Raw genomic sequence first — 19,715 nt, forward strand, 5'->3', positions numbered from 1 at the left:
GGAAAAGACACTGGGCAAAAACTATATCTGAATAAACTATGTAATTAATCATAAGAATGTATTAACATTGGCTCATTAGATGTGACAAATGTACTACATTAAGGTAATATGTTAACAGTAGGGGAACCTTGGTGTGAGGCACATAGCACCATTGTACAATCTTTGCGACTTTTCTGTAAATCTAACAGTATCCTAAAACTAAGTTTATTTTTTAAAATGACAAGGAAGGGGTGCCTGGGTGGCTCAGTCAGTTAAGCTTCTGACTCTCGATTTCAGCTCAGGTCATTATCTCATGTTTCGTGAGATCGAGCCCCCTCATTGGGATTCTCTCTACCCCTCCCCCTCTCATTCTCTCTCTCTCTCAGTAATAATAATAATAAGGAAAGAATTGGACTACTGCTAGACCTTGACCTTATACCTTGGTGGGTCTGATAAAAACCCAGCTCATGATGAGTTTTTCAAATGATGTGTAATTCTCACCTGCAAATGGTATGGCATGCCCCAGAAACTTAGAGGTCTGTGTTGTCATTCTCCTATTGAGTTTTCCACAAATTCCACAGGGCATCTTTTCTTATCCCCAAGACTGTTAACACCAAAGATGTCTACAGGGTTGTAGCGTGGACCTGTTTTGGAGCCTCTTCCTGCCCTAAACCTCCCTCAGAGGTCTAAGTTTTTCACATCACCCAGCTGTACGGGGTAGAACAGTGTTTCCAGGTGAGAACATAAAAAGGCCTACTAGGCATTCTGCTGCCTTCTTAGCAGGGGGAGGTGAAAGATGAAATAAACTGACCTTTCCTTTGGGGAAGATATTCCAACAATGCCCCTGACCACTGGACCCCTAAAACCTTCACTGAAGTGATAGGTCCCTGAGACTTCGTAAGATTTACCTCCCATCCTCTGAAGTGCGTGTCTTTTGCCAAAGCCTCCATGCATTTGCCACTTCATACTCCTCAGGTCTGATGTCATTGAGATAGATGACCAATGTGATATTCTGCAGAATGTCCACATGGTACCTGTCCCTTTGGATTATATTATAACAGAGGGTGGGACACTCTAGCTCTAGAGCAAGTCCATAAATGTATACTGTTGTCCATCTCAAATGAATGCAAACTCTTTCTGATCTGCCTTTCTGATGGGTGTGGAAAGAACATATTTGCCAGATCAATGGCCACATTCCAGGTAGCTGAGTCTGTTAATTTGTTCTTACAAAGATTCCACATCCAGCTCAGCAGCTACAATTAGGGCAACCACGTGATTGAGTCTTCAATACTCCACTTTCATTCTCTGGAATCCATCTAGTTTTCATAAGGGCTAGTATGGTAAATTAAATGGAGTTGTGGTCAAGACCAACACTCTAGAAACCTTTAGGTCTTTACGGGTAGTACTAATCTCTGCCATTTCCCAGGGATGCAATATTGATTTGGGTTTACTATTTTGGCCAGGGGATGGAGTAGTTTCAGAGGCCTCTACTAAGCTTTCCTACTAAGACGTTAGTTTTTAACCCACAGACCAAGAAATTAATGGTGGTCTTGCCAAGTCCCAAATACATTCAACCCAATAACTTATTCTGGAAGTGGAGAGATAGATCCATGGAATCAATGGACCTACTGTGGGCTAGACCTAAGATAGGACTCTATAAATAACCATATTCCCCCATTCTAAAAAGCACACTATTATGATACTCTAGTCCCTGAGCGTCAGTGTCATCTTGCACGTTGTGTCCCACATCCTCAGAGTGTTTTTGTACACTTCCTTCCCCGGTGTACAGTAAATCTAGGTAAATAACCACAGGTCCCTTTGAGGAAGGACTAGGGGAAACATTGCCATATATACTTGGAGTGGTGTTGCAAAGTCCCCCTTCTTGGGGATCCAGACTTTCCTTCAGTCAGTAGTTTTTGGTCTGGAAGATAGCCAAGGTCTGGAAACGTGGCAAGAGATCATAACTTTTTGTTGGGGTTGGCTGTGCCCTACCTATCTCCGGGTCATCCATCCTTGAGCTCTTTTGATGGCATAGGTTGAGCAATATTCTTATTGGCTACCCATCTATTCTGCCCGTAGGGACATTATGTTCTATTAACCATCTCCAACCCTCTCCACAGGTACCTCTCCGACCTGGCCCCTCATTATGGTAACTGTGCACACTTCGCTTCTGTGCCACCGGGCCCCTCTTCATCCATCCCCGTTGCTATCAGTGAGCCCACTTCTGGAACAGCATCTGGACTACAGGCCTACCACTGGGCTTCTCAGTGATGCTGGTGCCCCCTCACCACGGTCAGTATGTCCACGGTGGTTTCCTGGGTGGCCTTCCACGTTTAAGGAAGCATAAATACTTTATTGTTTACTGCAAGAATATCCGTTAACCAGGATATCCATCAATTCCTGATGTGCAAATTACAGAGATTTCCCTCTGGTGCACATTAAAATAAATAACTTCTAATGTGGAAATTCCCATTCATCTACCACCTTAAATCACTGTACATACACAGATGAACATTTGAGAAGTACTTTGCTGGCCACCAGGGAGACATTTCAACAGTAGGAAAACCCTCCAGCCACCTGCACATCTGTGGATCTGGGTCCTGCTGAACACCGTGTCAGTTCTGGAACGCTACCCCAGTCACCCTTGAGCCTGTCATGTACTTCGATGTCCCCTAGACTTGAGCACAGATTTGCCCCCTTGAATGACTTTAGGATGAGGGAAGGTCCTGAAATCCATTTGCCTATCAGTTTCTTTACCCTTTAATTTAAAGGGATTATGGAAAGAATTATCTGTTCCTTATTTCTTGGAACTATAACACACATCCAACTGAAAAGTAAATGGAAAAACTTTTTAATTCCTTCCAAGGAAAATGTCCTGGATAACTCCATGTTTTTTATAATCATAGGTACATTCTCATCCTTCCTTACTCCTTCATTACCAAAAACAAAGACAATGATGACAATTTATTCTTCATAGATGCAAACATCTCATCAAAAAAGGCAGAAGGGCAAAACACAAATTATGAGGACAGAAATGAAAACAATACAATTTTCAAAGATTTTTGTTCATTTTTGTTTTTATTTGTTTATTTCACTGTTTATATGTTTATCTCGCGAGAGCCTACAGAAGTGAGGGAAATTATCTGCAGGCTAATTTTAAACAACACAAGAGAGAGATTAAGCATTAGATATAAAAAATAAAACTTTTAGCTTAGTTGCTAAACTAGAAAGAATTTCCTGAAACATGTCAGTTAATCTGGTCTACAATGCATTAATAAATGGAGAACGTGTGTCTCCTCTAACAGATACTTCAAACATTGTGTGCACTACCGAAAGAGCTAATCAGAAAGTTTTCAAGTCATGATCCCCTGGACAGACTAATTCAAGTTCTTTTTCACCTGAAGTTAGAAGAGCAAAGTCTGTAAAAGTAAAAATATCGCCATTGTTCTCAGCAATCTATGGGTAAATCCTACAGGTTCTGAAAGTCTTTTCAATAACATGAACCATGATTTCCTGGCAACCTCCTTGCTTAAGTGGCAAGTAACTTTTGAGGCTGGACTTCTCAGTCTGTGGCTAGAAGCAAGCTGTAATTCAGCACTGCTCCATCTTGGAAATCCTCTTCTGAATGGAAGAAAGTACAGCAATGACCTTCTTCCGTGCAATATTGCCTGCAGACGCAGAGACACAAGTCTGTGCTAAAGGTCACTGGGCAGGTACAACTCTCAGCCAAGACGCCAGAAACAGATTAAAGAGAAGAGAAGGAAGTGGAGGTCAAACATTCCAGTGTACAGATGCTATTCCAGATAAAATATCAAGGGCTTGGGGTCTAGAAATGGATAGTATGCAAAAATGAGGTAACCAGGTATTGCTAATATTTAGAATTTAAGACGCGTGTCCCACAACTGAAGACAGAGCTGAAGGAAGCTCTGCCTGGGATCGATCTATTTGGAACTCCCTTCTGAGCAGCACTCTTAGATATTCCCATCATCTACCGTATCTAAACCTCTGAATACATAACTCATATTCAAAATGATGCCTCTGACACCTCCAAGGTCCTGGAGGATCTTCCAAATCCAAGAAAGGTCACATAATGCCCGGCGTTCTTTTGGCATTAGCCTATATTATATAATAATTATTTAAAATTCAGTAATCCATATTTGGGCTCAACAATAGCTCTATCAATCTTATTGTTTTCCTAACTAGAGCACCCCATTCCCCCAATAGGCTTGGTGACAAGAGTTTATTGTACAACCAAAACCCGAATGGGGACAATGGGCTCTTGAAATCCAATCCCCCATGAGGAAATATCACCCTAACTCCCTGATGCAAGATCACCAGGCTGTTTCAGTGCAACCTGAATTTTTCCTACAGTGGCATCCTCATGAAGACCAGATATCCAAACCCCTAGTTTTTTATAGGATTTAGAATCATTTTTCACTTAACTGGCCCTCCACGTGCTTACGGTCTCCTGTATGCATTTGTCCCACTTGGGCTGGCTGTTGTGTCCCCGTGGGGGAATCCCAGCTCTGCCTCCCAGCCTCTCCTTTAGGGACTTGGAAATGGAAGGTAGTGCAGTTCTTTCTGGCCATCTGCCAGGTTTGGGACCCCAGGTTTCTTGGGATAAGTTCGACTGGCAATTTTAAAGAACTCTTCTGCTGCATCAAGAGCAATAAGACGGTCCTGCCAAAGATTTAAAAATACAAATGTTGTCAAGATGGGAACGAAGCCACGTCAATGGGAAAACAACCTAAACACGACCATACACCCAGCCTAGAAATAATCATGGGCAAGCAAAACACATCTTAAATTTTTCTCAACAAATTTAGAGATATCCCTTCACCCTTTGCTTACATTGTTCAAGAAACACTCTACATTCTTAGCGCCCTTTCAAACCCTTTGTTAATCTTAGGTTATGTAAACAATGTTTCTTGAATCTCTTTGACCTACAAGTGATTCAAAAAGCTGACTACATAGCAGAATTAGCTGGAAAGTACAGATTCTTTTTTTTTTTTTTTAATTTTTTAACGTTTACTCATTTTAGAGAGAGACAGAACCTGAGCAGGGTAGAGGCAGAGAGAGAGACACACACACACAGAATTGGAAGCAGGCTCCAGGCTCTGAGCGGTCAGCACAGAGCCCGACCTGGGGACCAAACCCACAAACCGTGAGATCACGACCTGAGCCAAAGTCAGACGCTCAACTGACTGAGCCACCCAGGTGCCCCTATAAAGTACAGATTCTTTGAGCCACAACCGAGCCTTAATACGTCTGAGTGCAATCCAGAAATCTGCACGTGTAAAGCCCTTCCTGTGGTTCTGATGTAGCTAGACCCTGGAAACCCATTCACGACATGCCAGCCTCATCTGCCAGCTCAAACTGGGTATTGCCGGCAGTGCTGGAATAAAAAATTTTAAAAAACACATAAAATAACAAAATAAAAATAAAAAATAAAATAAAACAAGATAAAATGCATAAAAATAAAATTAAAAAATACACATAAAAAAATCATACCCACTTGGGGCGCCTGGGCAGCTAAGTTGGTTAAGAGTCTGACTTCAGCCAAAGACATGATCTCACCCTTCCCAAGTTCGAGCCCCGCGTCGGGTTCTGTGCTGACAGCTCAGAGCCTGGAGCCTGTTTCGGATTCTGTGTCTCCCTCTCTCTCTCTGCCCCTTCCCCACTCACACTCTATCTCTCTCAAAAATAAACATTAATTTTTTTTTTTTTAAATCACATCCACTTGGGATGCCTGGGTGGCTCACTTGGTTGAGTGTCCGACTCTTCATTTTGGCTCAGGTCATGATCTCAAGGTTCAGTTCCTAGGATGGAGCCCCAAGTCAGGCTCCGTGCTGACAGTTGAATCCCTTCTTAAGATTCTTTCTCTCTGCCTCTCTCTCTGCCCCTTCCCTGCTCACATTCTCTCTCTCAAAATAAATAAACTTTAATATATATATATATATATCTCCACTTACCACAACAAAGAGATATCTCTCCGAGAGCTCCCAACTTGCTGGAAAAATATTGGTTTCCTCGGCCAATCTTAACAATATCTCCCGAGCTTTCCTTGTGTTTTTGGAATCACTGATGGTGCTGAGTTTCGTCACTGACAACAAAGAGTCTGCTTCCTTTTGAAAACCTGTGGGGAAAAAAAACTTATCCCTCGTGTAAAAGCAGTCACAGGACACGGTGGTCCTGCAGGAGATTAAGAAGGCACCCAAATGTGGGTTCCAAACACACAGCGGAAGCCAAGGCACCTCTCCATGTGCTACTTTCCAGGTCAGTATGATCAGCGGGGTCTTTTTTTTTTTTTTTTAATTTTTTTTTTAACGTTTATTTATTTTTGAGACAGAGAGAGACAGAGCATGAACAGGGGAGGGGCAGAGAGAGAGGGAGACACAGAATCGGAAACAGGCTCCAGGCTCTGAGCTGTCAGCACAGAGCCCGATGCGGGGCTCGAACTCACGGACCATGAGATCATGACCTGAGCTGAAGTTGGACGCTTAACTGACCAAGCCACCCAGGCACCCCAATCAGCGGGGTCTTTAATTAAAGCTCATTTGAGGTTTCTTCTTGTTTAATTTTCTTCCTTAGCTTTTGCCTCAGAGGTAAGCCTCAGTTTGCTGGCTGCCTTTTTTTTAATTATTATTTTGTGATTGAAATCCTCCCTCCCAGTCCCTGCTCTGCACCTACCTGCCTTCACAGTTTGAGAGCTACAAAGTGGCCCCCACCTCCAGGCCTCCTCTTCCCCAAGTCCTGATTCCCTTCCCCGGGGAAATAGGGTTGCCTGGTTAAAATTACTTACCCAAAATATGAAAGACTCAGCAATTTATACCCTCCTGGAGTAACTAAAAAGGAGACAATTAACTCCCAATAATATTGGGTCAATTAAGAGGCTAGAGGTCCAGCCCATCCCACTATATCCCAATAAAGCAATAGGGTAAGCAACTGGGTACACCATGCTTGAAAAGTTATGACGCCAAAGTGAGTGTCATGGTCTCTTTCAAGGCAGAAGGATTAGGGACTTCAAAACTGATAAATTCACTTTTTATTTTTTACAGTTTATTTATTTTGGGGGGAGGGGAGGCAGAGAGAGATACATGTTTACGGGATCATGACCCTGGCAGAATTAACAAAATCAATACTCAACATCTGCTCTGATGCCACAGGTATTTATCTGAACTCTGAAGATTTTCTACCTTTTAGTCCTTCTGTAAGTCTACACTGAGTTTTGCTGTCTCTCCTGCAAACAATATTTCTTCCCACCTGCCTCGTCTTACAAAGCTACTGCTAATCGCCCAACCACGCTCATCTAATTCAATGACATAATCTAATCTATTTTGCCAGTTTCACTATGATATGTCGTGCAGAAGATCGATTCAAGTTACGTCTGAAGGGAGTTCTCTGTGCCTCTTGGATTTCAATGCCTTTTTCCTTCCCCAGTTCAGGGAAGTTCTCAGCTATAATTTGTTCAAGTACCCCTTCAGCACCCTTCCCTCTCTCTTCCTCCTCTGGGATACCAATTATGCGTATATTATTTTTTTTTAGTGTATCACTTAGTTCTCTAATTTTCCCCTCATACTCCTGGATTTTTTTATCTCTCTTTCTTTCAGCTTCCTCTTTCTCCATAACTTTATCTTCTAGTTCACCTATTCTCTCCTCTGCCTCTTCAAGCCGAGCCATCGTGGATTCCATTTTGTTTTGCAATTCGTTTAAAGCGTTTTTCAACTCCTCGTGACTGTTCCTTAGTCCCTCGATCTTTGTGGCAAGAGATTCTCTGCTGTCCTGTATACTGTTTTCAAGCCCAGCGATTAATTTTATGACTATTATTCTAAATTCACTTTCTGTTATATTATTTAAATCCTTTTTGATCAGTTCATTAGCTGTTGTTATTTCCTGGAGATTCTTCTGAGGGGAATTCTTCCGTTTGGTCATTTTGGAGAGTCCCTGGCGTGGTGAGGACCTGCAGGGCACTTCCCCTGTGCTGTGGTGTATAACTGGAGTTAGTGGGCGGGGCCGCAGTCCGACCCGATGTCTGCCCCCAGCCCACTGCTGGGGCCACAGTCAGACTGGTGTGTGCCTTCTCTTCCCCTCTCCTAGGGGCGGGATTCACTGTGGGGTGGCGTGTCCCGTCTGGGCTACTCGCACACTGCCAGGCTTGTGTTGCTGGGGATCTGGCGTATTAGCTGGGGTGGGTAGGCAAGGTGCACGGGGGCTGGAGGGGCAGGCTTAGCTCGCTTCTCCTTAGGTGATCCACTTCAGGAGGAGCCCTGTGGCAGCGGGAGGGAGTCAGATCCGCTGCCGGAGGTTTGGCTCCGCAGAAGCACAGAGTTGGGTGTTTGCGCGGAGCGAGCAAGTTCCCTGGCAGGAACTGGTTCCCTTTGGGATTTTGGCTGGGGGATGGGCGGGGGAGATGGCGCTGGCGCCTTTGTTCCCCGCCAAGCTGAGCTATGCCGTCCAGGGGCTCAGCAGCTCTCCCTCCCTTTGTCCTCCAGCCTTCCCGCTTTCCGAGCAGAGCTGTTAACTTCTGACCTCCCAGACGCTAAGTCGCGCTTGCTGTCGGAACACAGTCCGTCCGGCCCCTCCGCTTTTGCCAGCCAGACTCGGGGGCTCTGCTTGGCCGGCGAGCCGCCCCTCCGCCCCGGCTCCCTCCCGCCAGTCCGTGGAGCGCGCACCGCCTCGCCGCCCTTCCTACCCTCTTCCGTGGGCCTCTGGTCTGCGCTTGACTCCGGAGACTCCCTTCTGCTAATCCTCTGGCGGTTTTCTGTGTTCTTTAGGCAGGTGTAAGTGGAATCTAAGTGATCGGCAGGACGCGCTGTGAGCCCCGCGTCCTCCTACGCCGCCATCTTCCGGAACCTCTGACATAATCTAATCTAATCTAATCATAATCTAATGCCAAAAGCATACAATGACTTCTAATTCAATGACACAATCTAATCTAATCATGATCCTAATCTAATGCCAAAAACATTCAGTGGTAGTGCCCACACGACTCCCCTGTCCTATGATACTCCATTCTGAGGACAGATGGCATAACGCATGGCAAACTATGTCCTCAGGACATCGGTTGGTGTAACCGAAACATCAGATGTTTATGCTTGAGGATACAAGGCGGATAGGATTGGGAAAATAATTAGTACACAGTAGCTTTAACCAGCCAGTTATCAATATGACTTTTATAAAAACCATGCAGAAGAAAGGGAAGAGGAATGATCACCACTAGGTATTTCTACCATGTCATAATCACTTCCGGACTCACCTAAATCTTCTAAAATGCGTTTCCACCTATTCCTCACTTCCCTTCGAATCTGTCGCAGGGTGTAGATATCATAGTTGAGTTTTTGCCACTCCTGTAGGAAAATAAAAATTCAGTTTTATTTTTACCCTTTGGCCTACGCTGCTATCTAATTCCCAAACATACGCTAGAGACATGTGTGGCTCTCCTCTTCACTAAGCATCAAAACCTTTCTTATTTTTCTTTAATTTTTTAAGTGTATTTACTTATTTTGAGAGAGAGAGACAGAGAAAGCAATAAGGGGAGGGGCAGAGAGAGAGAATCCCAAGCAGGCTGACAGCATGGAGCCCCACACGGGGCTCGAATTCACAAACCGAGAGATCACGACCTGAACCAAAACCAAGAATCGGACGCTTAACGGACTGAGCCACCCTTTCTAAAAGGAGAAAGGTGCTCCTTCAAAACCGTTCTAAAAGGAGAAAAGGACATGGGTGAGAAGAGAGTCAAGAGGAATCTGTCAGCTACCAATTCTGGGGAATGTGCTGTAGTGGGTGATATGACACTGTATACATAAATGATCCTAATTAAATTCCTCACATTGCCTGGTCTCTCAGTTGCAGTGATCTTGCCTGTAAAGTGGGGATAACAATAGTGATGATTTCATTCAACACTTATAAGATTAAAGGTATGTAAAAGCGCAATGTCTGCACACAGTGAGCACCCAATAAAATCTCTGTATGACTAGAGCCATTTTGTACATGAACAAACTAAGGCCCACGAGTTGGTACTTGAATCCAGGTCTGACTCCACAGTTCATGAGAAAAATGACACATACAAAGAATTTATTTCTTCCTTTATTATCAGAATAAAGTAGACCCGGGAATCCCAGGCATCTTGATTTCACCGTATCTCAGCATTGCTCTCTTTCCCTTACATTCCATGACAGGGTGGATCTTTCCAGCATTCAGCAGAATGATTAAAAAGCTCTCATTCTGAAAACTTCCATCTTATGGGCAGTGGGCCAGCATGTTGGTCCCAAAAGAGAACTTGAATCTTTCAAGAGTATTAGAATCTTTATTAAGCTAAGTGTTTCTTTTAAATATCATGGAAATTTATTTTTAAGGAGCCTTATCGATACAGAACAGTCATCTTATAGCGTATACCTTTTCCTTTTAGCAAAAACATTCACCACACAGCTATTCTAACCACAGCTTAAAAGAACATCATTCTTAATGTTCAATTTAAGACTCAAGTATGTGATATTCTGACTCGTCTAACTGCACATTTCAATGATGCCACTATTTCCCTATCACGTTCCCTTCAAGGCTGGCCTTGCTCATTGCTAATCAACTTTCTTGACTGGTTAAGATAAATTGATTTAGCTGCCATTCCCAAATATTTATAGATCCCACTTTGAAAACGAAAAGCCAGCAAAATAAAGAGTGTTTTGTGATGACTGCATCTTAGATCTTGTAGCTAGGGATATGCCAACAAAAGGGCATAGGATTTCAGCTATCCCCTACTGGAAACAGTAAGGGGTGAATTTGAGTACTTTTTCCTGGCCCCCTTCTATTTTTATTTTTATTTTTTGACTGAAGGAGTGTATGTACATATGTGGGCAAGACCCTGTGGCAACTGGGGTCAGGGATAAAGTCTGTGACCCTGGAAGAAAGCAAGGTTAACTGGGTCATCTCAGAAATATGAAACCCTCACCTCACCTTTAGCATCATGTTAAATCCCATGATATACATAATCCCTACAGAGTAGAGTGTATAAATTGTGGGGGGGGGGGGGGGGTGGAACTCAAGTATTGTCATTTTCATTAGATGGGCCTCAATGTACCAAAGTGGCCATTCAGTATATAGCATCTTGGAAAAGAACATGGGTGCTGGAGCCATACTGCCCAGGTTTGGGTCCCAGCTCCATTATTTATTAACAGGCTGACTTTGGGCAAATACGAAACCACGTATAATGGCCTTGTATGCATAGAGGGATAATAATGCTACCTACCTCATAGGCTTATTCTGAGGATCCAATGTGTTAAATGCAAGCCCTAAAGGTGGAGTTTGGTGCCCATTCTCCTCCAAATCACAATTAAGAAACAATCCTCCAGGACTCAGGATGACTTCTTTTGTGCGGATTGAGGATACACACATTCTATTGTACGGTATCTCATTTGCGAGGACCTCCAGAAGTAAAATTTCTCTGCTCTTAGCAGCAGGTACAGCTTTACTTTTCCTGAAAACTGTTGCATCATTCTGGACATCGTGAATTTTATAACTCATCAGTCTCCAATGGGTGAAAATACAGAGTCCTTTCATGGAAAATTGATAGGATTTCATATGCATTTTTCAATGACCGAAATTTCGAGCTACTCTTTATGTCTTTATTCATGTTTTGGTTTTATCCCTCATTTTCTGGTCTGCGCTCTCTCACTGTCTTTTCATGTGAGTTGCTTAGGTCCTTTTTGATGGAAAGAAGACCGTAAATAAATAAACTATTATACAGAGCAGCGTCGCACTGATTCTCAAGAAAACGGACCCTCCTTCAATGGAAAGTGATGAGATTCTCAGTCACACTTGATTGGCGAGACAGTACATGATGGATCCTCAGACCTCAAATTATGAATCAAACCACTAGGTGGCTTCATTAACTTGTGATTCAAGGTCTCAGAGGCATTTTCTCATCCTAGGCTGATGCCTTAGAACTTATTTCCTCAACTCAATGTGGCCAGATCTTTGTTTTCAGAGACCCAGCATCACGGGGTCATCCAAGCTTCAGACTTTTTTTTTTTTTTATATATTTTTATTTATTTTTGAGACAGAGACAGAGCATGAGCAGGGGAGGGGCAGAGAGAGAGGGAGACACAGAATCCGAAGCAGGCTCCAGGTTCTGAGCTGTCAGCACAGAGCCCGATGCGGGGCTCGAACTCACAGACTGAGGTCATGACCTGAGCTGAAGTCGGACGCTTAACCGACTGAGCCACCCAGGCCCCCCCAGACTTTTTTTTTTTAACTTTTCTCTTCTTGCTGTCCATCTGTCAACTATTTTGCTATTCCTAAATGCCAACACTTAATGTCACACGAATTCATTCTGTTTCAGCATCTGTTACTCTGATAAGTGTTTGATGGAGAAGCAACACTGTGACATTGAAATATCTGCTAAGGACGGATCCATGCACGATGCATCAACTAACTTACACATGGTAGGTGCTTGTGAAGATTAATGGAATGAAACCCTGCATTTCATATATATGTATTATTACTGCCTTCTTTTGACAGAAGAGTCATGGATAATCACATACGAAAGTATCTGGAAGTTCTGTGCAAAATTTAAAGTTCTAAAACCAGTAGAAGCATGGGTAGGGTTTTATCTAAGAATTGGCTTTTGATAAAATAAATGACAAGAGAGGAATTTGAATTTGTCTTTAACATATGAACCCAGGGGCGCCTGGGTGGCTCAGTCTGTTAAGCATCTGACTCTTGATTTCAGCTCAATTCATTATCTCAAAATTCATGAGATTGAGCCCTGCTTGGGGCTCCCTGATGGCAGCTCAGAGGCTGCCTGCTTGGGATTCTCTCTCTCCCTCTCACTCTGTCCCTGCCCCACTCACAATCTCTCTCTCTCTCTCAAAATAAACAAACTTGAAAAAAAAAATATGACTCCAAAAAAACGAATCTAAATCTAAATGCTACAAATGGTGATACACAAAATCTTACTCACAACTAAAAAAACTCACCAACTCCCTGGTACTAGAGATAAGCAAGTCTCATGGTGTCCGTCTACAATTTTAACTCGTCACAATGTGTTTTCAGATAAATAACTCAAAATTAACAAAGATCAATTAAATCTTCTTCACAAGTGAGCTGAAATTCAAATCCACTAGACATCAAAAGTTGAAGTCTTATTTTCTAAAATAGTCTTTTGTTTGTCTTCTCATAAAATCGGATGTAATATGTTGTGCTCGTCGGTGGTCAGAAACTTTAACAATAAGTAAATTAGCAAAGGCGTAATAAGAGAAATAGCACAGAATGGATTTCATAAGACACTTGGGAGCCAAGTCCAAGTGAAAGACATGTGATTGAAGCGAGTAACTGAAGGTGCTCAAAGCAGATTCTTGATGAGTCTCTCCTCTCTGGTTGTTGGCCCATCAGATTCGAGCCAGATAAGAAGGCTGAGGCAGAACAAAGGTCAGTCTCCTGCAGCCATCAACAGCCAGCACACCTCCAGATTTCACTCCCATGAGCTCGGCCTGACCTTGAGTTCTGACAGAAGCTCTCAGGGTCATTTCCTCATGCACAAAACAAAAACCGTTCATTCTCATCCGTACCATATTACTGTGAGGTTGTGGACGAATGGGACAGTTTAAAAGTATTTCACATTTCTTTCTAAAAAAAGGTGATTTATACATGTAGAGAAATGTACTCTAATAAGAGGCTACATATATTTTAAGTCATCTTAAACTCAGGCACAATTTCAAAAGTATCAACTTATTTTTTTAATGTTTATTTATTTATTTTGAGAAAGAGAGAGAGAAGCAAGAGCATGTGTGAATGGGAGAGAGGCAGAGAGAGGGGGAGAGGGAGAATCCCAAGCAGGCTCCACGCTGTCAGCACAGAGCCCAATGTAAGGGCTGGATCCCATGAACCATGAGATCATGACCTGAGCTGAGATCAAAAGTCAGACACTCAACTGACTGAGCCATTCAAGCACTCCAGCTTATATTTAGTTATAAAAAGAATAGAATCACATAGAAGTAAAAACTCAAAGAGGGGCACCTTGGTGGCTCAGTCAGTTAAGCGTCCGACTTTGGCTCAGGTCATGATCTCGCGGTTCGTGAGTTCAAGCCCCGCATCGGGCTCTGTGCTGCCAGCTGAGAGCCCGGAGCCTGCTTCTGATTCTGTGTCTCCCTCTCTTTCTGCCCCTCCCCTACCCATGCTCTATCTCTCTCTCAAAAATAAATAAGCATTAAAAAAAAAAAAAAGAAAGAAACAAAAACTCAAAGAGGACATAACGGTCTAAAATGAAAACTAAAAGTTTTCTTTCCCATCCTGTTTCTTGTCTATTCCTCAGTAACCACTTCTTCCTCCTCCTTCCCCTCCCCCTTCTTGTTCTCCTTCCTCTTCCTACTCTTCTTCATCTCCTACTCTGGTAGCTACCTCCATAACTCCAAATATTAGGCTTACATTTTCAATTTCTCATGTATAAACTTTAAACTTTCTTTGTACTGTCTGCTATAGACAATGAGTAATTTAGTTTCTCCGTCTCTCTCTCTCTCTCTCTCTCTCTCTCTCTCTCTCTCTCTCTTTCCTTCCAGATCATTCTCTAACTTGACTTTTTGACCATCTGGTATAGACAAACACAAAATTATAATAGGTATATATATATTTGTTTTACAGAAAATGGGCCCCTAAAGATTTACAATATTTTGTAATGCTGTATTGCATTAATCCAAATACTGATCAAAAAGAAGTGATAATCTCTGTCCTCTGTACAGAACTACTGGGGAAATGCCCAAAGAGGCATTTTGTCAAACGGCGGCACAGCCAGGAGAGTAACCAAGATGAGATGAGGTGAGGTGCTTGTTAACCAAGTCGTGGTGGCCTGGCTGACGGATCTGCAAACTAGGGGGCTTTGGGAGTATGTGATAGCATCCTTCAAGCTTAAGCAGTTGCTGTAAGGTAGAAAGATTCCTTTTCTTTTCTCTATATACACTCAAAATGCAGGACTAAGACTAACAGGTAGAAGCCCCAAGAAGGAAGATCAAAGTAAGAAGAAACTTTCTATTCAGAATGAAGTCTTTGTAAGATAATGAGCCCTTCATCATGGGACCTCTAAGGGATAATTTCTATAAGAAATAGACCACCGGTGACACTTGAACAGCTCAGGGATTAGGAGTGCCAACCTCCTCAGCAGTCAAAAATCCATGGATCACTTTGATTCCCCCAAAACTGACCTACTAATAGCTTCCTACTGACTAGAAGCCTTACTGATAAGATAAACCATCGATTACCACAAACTTGGCATGTTATATGTATTATGTAGTGTATTCTTATAATAAAGTAAGCCAGAGAAAAGAAAACATTATTAAAATAGAAGAAAATACATTTACAGTACTGCACTGCATTTATTGAAAAAATCCCTTAGATAAGTGGACCTGTGCAATTCAAACTCATGTTGTCCCTGGGCCAACTGTATATAATTTTAAATTTCTAGAAATAGAATTTCTATAGGCTCGTTTGATGTAATATTTTTTCCTATATCAACTGACAAAATCCGAAAGGATTTGAAGGCATTTATAAAAAAACAGAGATAGATAGATAGATAGATAGATAGATAAGTAGATAGATAGAATGTTTATAGAGCACTTACTTCTTCCCAGGCATTACTCTAAGCTCTTTACATGGTTTATTCAGGTAATTCTCATAACATGTGTTACTCTGGGCAATGCATATTATTATACATCTCAAGAATGAGGAAACTGAGGTAACTTGCCCGAGTGCATACTAGTAAGTGAAACCTGGGACTTCACATCCCGGCTTGTGGCTGTGGGGCCAATGCACTTAGCCACTGTCCACATTACCCTCCAAACCAGGAAGGGAGGGCTGGGTGGCCAGGTGGGAAGGGAGAGAAGGAAGTAGAGGAAGAGGACAAAAGAACAGCTGATTAGAGAAGAAACCAACCTGAAGCCACAGCAGCTGTGCCTGAGGAGGAACCAAGAAAACATGATCGAAGTCTTGGGAGAGAACTTTTCGACAAAGTTTTCCCAGGTTCTAGCCAAGAAGGCTACCAAACCCAAGAACATCTTTTCCAAGGGTTGGCTTCCTGGGACTTAATGCTCTGGTCTTTCCTTTGGGGACTTCAGTTCTGTCTCCTGTCCGGAGAACAAGAGGAAAGGAGCTCAACCCCCTCCCACTTTCCCCCACCCTTTCTTCCCCACACTCCCTCCTGTCCCCCTCGTTCCCATGTCCTCTCTGAGGAGGGAGACAAAGACAAAATCGTCCCCTCCAAGGCGCGTGGAGGCGAGTGGTGAGGGGTAGCCCAAGCTGCAAAGGTTTGAGATTCTGAGGACCAAGGAGAAAAGGTCAATATTTTGGCCTGAACGGTGTCTGTCTGCAACAGAGAGCCGTGAAACTCCCCATACTTTTCTGAAACTATGCTTCAGGCTCCAAGACTGAGGAAAACCCTAAGTGTCTCAGACTGACCAGAGGTACTTCCCCTGCTCCTCTCCCTTGCTGCCCCACCTCTCAGTCTGAAAGGAAGCCAGCCACATTATCCCCCCTTCCTTGGAAAAGTCCCTGGAGAGCATGCAGCCCTCTTCTGCCACACTTGCAGGATTACAGGGTTACAAGGATGCCTGATTCAGAATCCCAGCCACGTCCTCCCCAGAGCTCACATGACAGACGGCTGGTTCAACGCACTCATGTGACGGGCTTCCTCCTCCCAGAGTTAACCAGCAGGCAGCTTTAAACAGACACCCAAAAGCTTGGCCTCATGTGCCACATCCAGGAAAAAGGATTTTAGAAGGAACTGGCTCACTCTTCTTAAAAGGACAGCTGGGTCACTGACGCAAGCAGCCCCTGTGCCCCGCTGGCTTCCTCAAACTCCATCCCATTCCCCAGGCCCCTCCCTCACTGCCAGATGGCTCGGCCCAGGGAGCTTCCACTTGCTGTGGTCACTTCCTCATCCCCCACCCACTCACCAGCCCCGGGCAGTCGGCCCCCGTCAGATCCATTACCCACAGAAAGCGCTAAGGTGTTTTCCCCACCTTCTCATCTCACTAGTGACCAGTCAGGGGTGGCTCTTGTCCCCTCCCGTGGCCTTCGCCCTACCTAAAGCATGGATTCCTGATGGCCATCCCCTTGTAACATGCCTCTCCGGAGAAAGGGAAGAAGGAACGCACCTCTGAGAAGTGCCCACTCAGAGCAGGAGGCATGGACTCATCCACCAGCCTCCATCCTGATATTATCAAAGGTCCGGTATCTCCCTGGAGTCTGTAGCAGCAGGTCCGGGATTTGGGGTCTGCTGCCTCTAGAGTGCACCCCCCAGCTGATCTCCCTCCCCCCGCCCCCCTCCCTTTCCTTGGCAGCCTCCTCTTCTCCCTTTGCCTCTTCCTCCCTTGCCATTCTGCACCAAGGCTCTGTCTTGGGCCTTCTTCTCATCTCCATCTGCCCGGATGATTTCCCCCAGCACCTCAGCCCTGTAGGTTACTCCCAGTCTCCTACTTTTTCCTGACCCCAAGCCTCAGCTTCAAGTCTCTCCTGGCCCCTCCTCGGGCTGTCTGTCTACAGAACCCACGAGACTCCCTGCCAGCCTCCCCGAGGCAGCGCCCTCCCTCCCAGGCGCCAAGCCTGGTTCTCTGCTGCCCGCTCCCCTTCAGGCCAGCCCTCCCAATCCAAACCAGTCATCTGCTCCTGCTGATTTGCCCTCTGCCACACGATTCCCACCGCATCAGCCTTAACTGGCCTGCATAGCTGCAAACTCACTGGGCCCTCTGCTTCCAGAAGCTAATGTCTCCCAACCAGCCGTCTTCAAGCGCTCTGCTCAAAAGCTTTGGTGGTGCCCCACCTCTTACTGAAGAAAGCTGCAATCCAGATCAGGCTCGCCATGCTCTGACTATCCAGTCTCCTTTGGCCACATCCTGCCACACGTGTGAGCCCCTGCCACACGGGACCACCCGTCTATTCTTGAGCACACCTTGGACCTGTGTGCCTTTGACCACGTTCACTCACCTGCTCACCAAGCCATCTAAATCCTATTTACTCTTCAAGGTTTGGCTCCAATATCACCGCCTTCAGAAGCCTTTGCCTTTCTTACCAATCGAAAGTAATTGTTTCATCTTTTGAAATTCCTCAGCCCCTTTATGAAAACTGTTGTAGAGATATTTATGGTATAGACATTGGTATAAAGGTATTTGCAATGTCCCCTTTGCTACTAGATTGTAGGGTCCTTGGGTACAGGAACCTGGATTCATCCCTATCTTACACAATTTTCTGTACACAGCAGTGCCCCATGGGGCTTCTGAATTCAAAGAAAGATGACAAATCACATCAAAACTAAATTCTGCCAGTGACTCAGTGCCTATTTTAATCTAGAAACTGACACTAAATCTTATCAGAAAAAGTCACTTGGGTTCTCATCCATGCCTTTTGTGGACAAGGCTGGATTATATAACCAAGATATGTTGATTTCCCTATTTTTGGGAAATGATAAATTCGAGAAAGGTGGAATTAAACAAAATAATCCAGTCACCTCTTCCATTCTGTGCCTGATCAAGCATTTGATATTTGAAAAGTTGTTTTCACATATGTCTCTTTACATGATAACAGCCGTTAAGGCTGCCCTGATGTCAGGCTCCCTCCCAGGGACTCTCCAGGTGTTGTTCTGTCATCATCAAGTCCAGTGACAGTTTTATGGGGCCCTTTCTAGCCACATGTTAAGAGAGGCTCTGGGAGTTTAAGTAACTCAGTTGAGATCCCGCAGCTCTTAGGAGGAGAACCTAACATTTAAACTCAAGTCTGTCTGACTCTATAACCCATGCTCCTCCTGGTATCCTATGCTGCCACTCAATTAGGCCCAAGTTTAGCCAGCTACGTTGTCCTTTCCGGTCACCAGTATGGCAACTGGGACCCAAAGAAAGAAATGGAACATAACATGCAGAGACTTCCATTCCAAACATGGCTTTCGGCACGGCCGCCCAAGTCCAGGATACACCAGAGGCCACCTCCTCTGTCTCAGTCTACCCCTTGTCGACACACTCCTCGATGCCCTGCAGCCAGAGGAAAGATCATGCGACCAGATCCCAGGGCAAGGGTCAGGCTCAGGAGACCTGGGCAGGAAGGGAGGCCATGGTCGATTATACAGAGGAGCTTCCTTTAAACACAGCTGGTTCTGGACAGTGTCAAGGCCACCCACCCAGGAGGGGCATCCTCTTTCAGGACTATAAAAGCCTATTTTCTCCACCCACCAGATATGGTGTGTAAGTGAGAAAGATAGGATTGTATTTCACTGTTCCTAGACATCCAGGCCGCTCATTAGCCCTCTGCCTCCACCTCGGCCCAAATGGCACAGGATCAAATGACAGAGCAGAGAAACTCAGCACAATAGAGGATAAACAACAGATGAGATGAACCTTGGAGGATGGGGTAGTAAGGAGTGGTGGCCAAGGAGGGCGCAGGGACCTGGCACTTAGGGCCTTGGGGGCTCCAGGGCCTGGAGGGGCCTCCAATGGCTCCCAACAGTGGCTGGCTTTATCACTTCAGCCTGGACATCTCAACAGTCTGGAGCACTCACTCCAGGAAAGGTCTATTTGTACCTAGAGTCTACAGAAATGAGCCTTTTCAGCTGGGAGGTCAGGGTCCCGTGCTATTATCTCTCTCCACGTTTGATCAGACCCACCTCTTTAGTGACATAAGAACAAAACTCTTGGTTTGTTACAGATTTGCATCTAGCTCTCCTCCCTACTGACCTTCCAGAGCTATCTACTTGCCCTTCTTCTGAATCC

The 19,715-nt window shown here is 44.4% G+C and overlaps 1 protein-coding gene across 3 annotated transcripts in view; it reads right to left on the minus strand.

Moving 5' to 3' along the window:
* Positions 1 to 3,055: 3,055 nt before the first annotated feature.
* MREG (melanoregulin) overlaps positions 3,056 to 19,715 on the minus strand; it is a 63,083-nt gene continuing 46,423 nt past the window's right edge. For all 3 annotated transcript variants that reach the window (XM_042950088.1, XM_042950089.1, XM_042950087.1), the window contains exons 3-5: positions 9,236 to 9,326; positions 5,952 to 6,115; positions 3,056 to 4,659 (exon numbers count right to left, since the gene is read on the minus strand). In XM_042950088.1, the coding sequence (XP_042806022.1) occupies positions 4,525 to 4,659; positions 5,952 to 6,115; positions 9,236 to 9,326 (390 nt within the window). In that variant the 3' untranslated portion in view covers positions 3,056 to 4,524. The remainder of the gene's footprint in view (positions 4,660 to 5,951; positions 6,116 to 9,235; positions 9,327 to 19,715) is intronic.

The sequence above is a fragment of the Panthera leo genome, chromosome C1 (genome assembly GCF_018350215.1).
Source record: "Panthera leo isolate Ple1 chromosome C1, P.leo_Ple1_pat1.1, whole genome shotgun sequence".
Lineage (NCBI taxonomy): Eukaryota > Metazoa > Chordata > Mammalia > Carnivora > Felidae > Panthera > Panthera leo.